Here is a 6780-nt window from a genome sequence, read left to right as displayed (position 1 = left end):
CCGAGGGGAGGTGGCTTGGACTGGCCGGCCCTGAAAGCAAACTCTTGGTGTTGCAGATGAGTGCCCCAATCCCCCTAAGGCCCCTTCTCGGCTGGGGACGCCACTGCGTTGCGCTCACTGTGAAACCAAGTGTGGGGAACTCCCCACTTACAACGTGGAAAGTGTGGAATTTGCAGTCTCCGGAAGTGCACAGTTTGCAGTCTCCACACTTCAAGTGTTCTCCAGGTTTTGCACCATGCGAAGAGATGGGGGCTCTATGAGCTACTGCACACTATCCACAGATCCAAGTGTGCAGTATTCCGTCCGCAGCAGGAAGTGAGGAGTTCTCCACTCTTGGTTTGACAGTGCTTTGTTTGGGTTTGCCTTGCGCGGCTGAGGCGAGCCGAGGCAGGCAGCAGCCGGCAGCAGCTGTCCCAGCTGTCCGTGTTTACAGGCCGCTCCACAGTGGGCCAGAAGACCGGTGGAGGCGGACAAAACTCTAGACGCGTTTTGGGCTCTAGAGTCGCTAAACAGGACTCGAACCGAATGTGTGACCCCACCAATGGATTCCTCTTTCGGAGACCAATCCATTGGTGGGGTCACACGTTCAGTTTCAGTCCTATTTAGCGACTCTGGAGCTCTGCACGCGCCTAGAGTTTTGTCCGCCTCCACCGGTCTTCTGGCCCACTGTGCGGCGGCCGCTCCACGGAGCCGTCATCGCGGACACCCCGCCCTGCCACGCAGTGAAGCATTTCCCAACATGGTGGGCGTGCCAAAGGCGTAGACACACCTGAAAGGCACTCGATCCCTTGTGGCCAAGTCGTCCGTTCAGAGCCCTACATTACGCTCCCTCGGGGTTTGGAAGCCCTTAGTCAATAGCAACAGACGGGTAGTCAACCTTTGGCCCACGATGCACTTGTGTGGCGCGGTGCGCCTACCGAAGCCTGCCTCTTGTCGATGAAGCCTCCCTTCGCTCGCCCTGCAGACTGAGAGTCGTTTTCGTCGCTCTGTCTCTCTAGCCCTCATGGGGTGTCCCCTATGGGTGCGAGGGCGACAGAGGGCGAAAACGACTCTCGGAATCAGTCTGCTGTCCCCAACACCCGGCGCCCCCCAGGCCCAGGCCGGCCCTCGTCGTGTCCAGCCAGTGGCCGGCTGGTCCTGTTCCCACGAGGGCCTTTCTGGCGTGGCGGGGCGTGGCGGGGCGCGGCGTAGAGGGTGCGGGGTATCGACCACTTGTGGCCACAACACGGCGCCCCAGTGCGCCACGCACTGGCCGTCCGGCCTGTCGACTCATTCCGAGGGCCGTCTTCGTCGCTCTGTCTCTCTCGCACTCAGGGGCGTCCCGTGTAGGTGCGAGAGAGACAGAGCGACGAAGGCGGCCCTCGGAATGAGTCGACAGGCCAGGCGAGGCGACTCCCCATCCGGCTGCGGCTGCCGAGTGCAGATGGGGCTTCAGCGTCGGGCCGAGCCGGGGCCACTTTTCAGTAAAATCGCTGTGCTAACAAGTCTGGAGAACTCCGCCACTTCCTGGCGCGGAGTAATTCACCACATTTGGACGTCATTGGGGTCTGCTGTCTCCGCGCTTGAAGTGTGCAGTAGCTCACAGAGCCCCTGTCGTCGCCCATTTCATTTATTAGTTTGAATGATGGCGGCTGATGCACTGGACCGGGTTCCTCTCCAGCGACGCTCCACGCGAAGCGGACAGCAGGCTGGCTCCGAGCAGTCGCTCTGTCTCTCTCGCACCCCGATGACGGGACGGACGCCCCGTGAGTGCGAGAGAGACAGGCGACGAACGGCCGCCGCTGCGAGTTTCGGTGTTTCCGGGACGCCGCGCCCCTCGGCGGCCACGGCGCCGCTGCAGAGTCCTACAGTGGGCTCTGCAGACTGATTCCGAGAGTCGCTTTAGTCGCGCTGTCTCTCTCGCGCCCATAAGGGACGCCGCATGAGCGCGAGAGAGACAGAGCGACGAAAACGACTCTCGGAATCAGTCTGCCGGGCGCCACTTGAGTCCAACGAGGCCGCCGTGGTGGTGGTGCCGTCGGGACGGAGGGACGGAGCTGCGCGTCATTTGCCCCCCGGAGTGGGGAATGTACAGTGTACAGGAATATGAGGGTGCACGCGGCCCTTGGCGCGGCCCGCCTCGTCGAACGGTCTCTGCAAATGGCGTTTTATTTCCGTGCTGGAGCTCGGCGTCGCACAGTGGGCCAGAAGACCGGTGGAGGTGGTCAAAATCCCGGACGCGTTTTGAGCTTTAGAGTCACTAAATGGGACTCGAACCGAACGTGTGACCCCACCAATGGATTCCTCGCTCGGAGAGCAATCCATTGGTGGGTCACACGCTCGCTTCGAGTCCTGTTTACTGACTCCGGAGCCCAAAACGCGTTTAGACTTGCGGCCGCCTCCACCCTCCACCGGTCTTCTCGGGTCTTCCGGCCCACTGTGCATGGTGGCGTGGCGTCGTGAGAGAAGGGCGGCATGGTGGCGTGGCGTCGTGAGAGAAGGGCGGCATGGTGGCGTGGCGTCGTGAGAGAAGGGCGGCATGGTGGCGTGGCGTCGTGAGAGAAGGGCGGCATGGTGGCGTGGCGTCGTGAGAGAAGGGCGGCATGGTGGCGTGGCGTCGTGAGAGAAGGGCGGCATGGTGGCGTGGCGTCGTGAGAGAAGGGCGGCATGGCCTTAAAAGGGCGTGTGCGTGCGTGAGAGAAGGGCGGCATGGTGGCGTGGCGTCGTGAGAGAAGGGCGGCATGGTGGCGTGGCGTCGTGAGAGAAGGGCGGCATGGGGGTGCGTTAACGGTTGGCGTCGTGGAGAGAAGGGCGGCATGGTGGCGTGGCGTCGTGAGAGAAGGGCGGCATGGTGGCGTGGCGTCGTGAGAGAAGGGCGGCATGGTGGCGTGGCGTCGTGAGAGAAGGGCGGCATGGTGGCGTGGCGTCGTGAGAGAAGGGCGGCATGGTGGCGTGGCGTCGTGAGAGAAGGGCGGCATGGCGGCGGGGCGGCGGGGCGGCGGGGCGGGCGGCGCGGCGGTCCGTTGTGCTTGCTCGGCGCCCGCGGATCGGAGTGTAGGCAACCCGCGACACCGCGCCACGGCCTACAGCGGGGTGGGGGCGACTAGGGGTCGCGAGAGGCTCCAGCAGTCTGCTTCCGAGCGGTGGGTCTCGCTCTCGCTCGCTCTCTTCTCTCTGTCTCGCACTCACGGGACGTGCTGTGTGGTTGCGAGAGAGACAGTCAGATGGGATCTCCCTCTCGGAATCGGCCGCTGGACACGCTGGGTGGGGCAAAGGTCACTGACCCGATGCTGCCCCGCCGGTCTGCCGGTCCAGTGCGGCCCTCCTCCCTGCACCAATTACCCCCCCCCCTCTTCTGGGGATGTATCGACCCTGTTGCTTTTCGGCTCGTCCCCAGGCTAGCTTGGCTTGCTGACCTCGAGGAGGGCGAGGGATGCCACTGTGTTCCCCGTCAGGCCGTCAAGGCGGAGACGGGCTGAATAAGTACAGGACCCTCTTAAAAATGAAACCAAGTCTGGAGAACTCCACACTTCAAATGCAAATGTGTGGAAATTTCAGTCTACACACTTTGAAGTGCAGAGTTTGCAATCTCCACACTTTCAGTGTGCAGATCTCCACGTTTGCACCATGCGTCCTAGAGATAGGGGGGGGGGGAGCCTCTCTGAGCTAGTTTGCACTTGAAGTACGGAGACTGCGAGCCCCGCACGTCCAAGTGTTGAGAATTACTCTACACCAAGGAGTGAGGAGTTCTCCACTCTTGGGATCCAGATTATAAGGTCACCCACCATGGCCACATTTCGTTGGAGCCTAACCGAGATGCTAGGGTGACCCCCCCCCCCTTCCCCTTCCCGGCAGATTCCATAAACGCCTGATAGTAGGCAACCTACATCACATGCCCCTGTAGGCAGGCAAAATATACACCATCGCCCTCCCTGTGGGGAGCTCCTTATACCGCGCTTGGAAACCGATTGTTCGGTGGCTATTGGTCGCGGAGGGTGCCAGTTGGGTTGGCTACCCAGATCCTGCGAGTGTATGCTTGATGGGGGGCCTCAATGTGGATGTGTGTCTGGCTCATAATTGACCGCTTTGATTTGATTCCAGGTGACGAACGTCGATCAGGTGCTGGCCTGCCACAGTGACTTCCTGTGCGCCTGCATGAAGGACTGCATGCTGACCAGACCCGAACTCCTGCAGACCGTCAACAAGCTGGTTGGCGTGTGTGTGTCCTTCTGCCGCTTCTTCGAGGTGAGCGCCTGGACCCTGGACGGGGCATGGGGAGGGGCGGGGATGGGTCGCGGTTTGGTGGATGTGCTCCTTGGCTAGAACCATCTCTGTGAAACCAAATGTTGGAGAACTTGACACTTTGTGGTGTTCTATCTCTTGGTCTGGTGCAAGTGTGGAGAACTCCACACCTGAAGTGTGGAGACAGTGGTTCCACACCTCCACATTTCAAGTGTTTCACAGTGATGGAAAAGATTAGGGCATCATGGAGGTCTGTGCGAGTGGTTTGGTTTTTCTCCCATCACTTTCATGCACTGGTTGTCATGTCATGGCTTTCACCGCATCTTCAATCTTTGTTATCAACTTGTCGCCTCCGATGCTCATGTTGATTATCTGCATGGGTGTGCCAATATATTTTCACTGCACGGCTTGATTGGTCTATCATGCTTTTCATCATTCGTGTGGTGCACTAACAGAGTCCTCATTGAAACAGAATGCCCAGAAGTACTTCGTGGATGCTGAGCTCAACTCTATGATAGCCCCTTCCGACGCTGAGAGTGATGTCTCTGAGGTACTGTTCACTCGAGTCTATCTGCATTGAAATGACCTTGTCATTCATGTAGATTTGTAGTGTGTGTCTCCAATCTGAGAAGCATTAGTTCTGCAGCGTAATTTGGATAATTTGTGTTATCATTTCTTTGTTTGTTGATGTAGCCAGTACTATTTGGTGCATTTATTCTGGAAGGTGAAAACAGAGTAACTTCACCAGTATTGTGTTTAAACGGAAATCAGTCATATTTTTAACTCTTCAATTCAAAAGTTTCATCTATCATCTTCTGTATTGTATATATATATTTCATTGGCATTTGGTGCTGTCTTATGCATGCAGAGAGGTGATTTTGTTTGTAGTATATATATGCTTATGTCTTTTATTTCTCAAGTTGTGCTTGCCTATCTGGATAACTTTTCTTCCTATCTCAATTTTAAGCATTTCTGTGGTTTAACTTGCTTTTGTATTTTTCAGGCCGCTGCTCCAAGCCTTGAATATTCCAGTATTGCCATAGGGGAAAACTTTGAAGAATCGATTTCTAATTTTGATGAGCAGTTTTCAATTGCTCTAATCTGCTTGCTAAACAAAATTGAAGAGCTGGCAGCAGAGGACAACAGTGAAAAAATGCTGAATGTGTTATATAGGTGTGTTCTCTCTACTATTGCTAGTAAAAATGTATTTTTACGCAGTGCCTTAATTTCTTCTCTTTTTCAGAATGGATTTCAACTCTTACTACACAACACTGCTGGCACCAAAGATGGTGGAAGAGAGTCAGCATGCTTCCAAAAGTGGCTCGCACACCTCCGGCTAGTTTCTCTCATAGGGTGATTCATCAAATATTAACCATTTAATATCACCATGAAGTTCAGAATTATTTAAAAAAATTGTAAAAATAAATTCAACTAAAATTTTGTAATTTTCTTAAGTTAAATATATATACTTAGTGAAGACATCTCTCAAAGACATTTTGTTGTAGTTTATCCTTCTTTGCTGAGAAAAATAGATTACAGTTTCATCAGAGTTGTAACTGTTCAGAATCATGAGTAGGGCACCCTAGTCTCTTGAAATGCTAAAACAAATGTGTGTATTGTGCTACGTACATAGAACCCCCCCTAATTAATTAGTCTGTGATTATTCTTTTTTTATTATTTTATAGGTAATGGTATAGGCTGTATAAAAGAAATGAAGTAACATTAAAAAATATGAAACAAGTACAGTTTATTTACAATCATAATTACTTAACGTGACCTATCAATCTAAACACTGACTCAACCTCCTCTCTCTTTTCTAAGTTTTTGAAGATAAAGAGGCTCTTCTTTCACTCGCTCCTTGAAGGGGTCGGACCATATCCTCATGCCTGCGGGAAAAATTGAAAATCTTTAGTAAACCAGCTAACCAGCAGAGCCCCAAAGCGTAAGACGAAACATACCTCCAGGCTGGATTTGTTCTCGGTCTATCCCTTGCCGTACTTCATCCTGGATACGCACTAGAACAAAGAGAACATGCATTTCAAACGAGAGCGAGTACAGGGCGCTCGAGATGATCCTGAAAGCGAAAACAAAGGGCAGGGAGCAGCGGAGCAGGCACTCCGTGCAAGGTTAAGAAACGCATCTGCCACTCACTGTATTCTTGCGCGTGTTTCATGGGATACACTATGACACCGTAGCAGGCAGCCCCAAGCAGCGCGACACAACTCGCCACGGCCACACGGCCTTTGGTTATGTACGAATTCATTCTTAACTTCAGTTAAAAGGGGCCTAAAATTCCAAAACACTCAAAACAACATCAAAGTGTGAGGCGCCATGTTGCAAAACTCCAGTCTGCTTCCAGTGTAGCCACCGCACCACAACGCTGCATTTTGAGCTTCAACCAGATTTCTTGCCGTCGTTCTCCCCATACTTTCAAAAATATTTAAAGCAAATATGAAGAATTTGAATCCATGTTTTGACCAAACTATTATGATAACAACTCAGAGTGTTAAGTGCTTAAAATTTTCGTTAGCGACGGCAGGTTGTCTCACCGCTTGTTGG

General features: G+C 53.7%; 2 protein-coding genes across 6 annotated transcripts in view; one reads left to right on the top strand and one right to left on the bottom strand.

Moving 5' to 3' along the window:
* The window catches only part of LOC117651074 (gamma-tubulin complex component 2-like), a 40001-nt gene extending 34039 nt beyond the window's left edge, over window positions 1-5962 (top strand). For 4 of the 5 annotated variants that reach the window (XM_034394812.1, XM_034394813.1, XM_034394810.1 and 1 more), the window contains exons 12-15: window positions 4081-4224; window positions 4694-4771; window positions 5225-5394; window positions 5465-5962. In XM_034394812.1, coding sequence (XP_034250703.1) covers window positions 4081-4224; window positions 4694-4771; window positions 5225-5394; window positions 5465-5561 — 489 coding nt within the window. In that variant the 3' untranslated portion in view covers window positions 5562-5962. The remainder of the gene's footprint in view (window positions 1-4080; window positions 4225-4693; window positions 4772-5224; window positions 5395-5464) is intronic. The other variant, XM_034394811.1, reaches the window with a different exon arrangement.
* On the bottom strand, window positions 5949-6569 carry LOC117651107 (small integral membrane protein 20-like). Its single transcript, XM_034394864.1, has 3 exons — window positions 6373-6569; window positions 6180-6236; window positions 5949-6107 (listed from the first exon to the last, which is right to left on the bottom strand). Exons 1-3 carry the CDS (start codon window positions 6482-6484, stop codon window positions 6019-6021), a joined length of 258 nt encoding a protein of 85 aa, XP_034250755.1. The 5' UTR covers window positions 6485-6569; the 3' UTR covers window positions 5949-6018.
* Window positions 6570-6780: the final 211 nt, after the last annotated feature.

The sequence above is a fragment of the Thrips palmi genome, unplaced genomic scaffold (assembly GCF_012932325.1).
Source record: "Thrips palmi isolate BJ-2018 unplaced genomic scaffold, TpBJ-2018v1 HiC_scaffold_5, whole genome shotgun sequence".
Taxonomy (NCBI): domain Eukaryota; kingdom Metazoa; phylum Arthropoda; class Insecta; order Thysanoptera; family Thripidae; genus Thrips; species Thrips palmi.
This window is presented reverse-complemented; position numbering and strand designations above follow the sequence as displayed.

Excerpts from the sequence above, each read along its gene's own strand:
- LOC117651107 (XM_034394864.1), bottom strand. The coding sequence starts at position 6,484 with ATGAATTCGTACATAACCAAAGGCCGTGTGGCCGTGGCGAGTTGTGTC. Across the intron at positions 6,237-6,372 it reads GAAACACGCGCAAGAATACA|TGCGTATCCAGGATGAAGTA; the intron begins GTGAGTGGCAGA and ends TCTTTGTTCTAG. Across the intron at positions 6,108-6,179 it reads AGAACAAATCCAGCCTGGAG|GCATGAGGATATGGTCCGAC; the intron begins GTATGTTTCGTC and ends TTTTTCCCGCAG.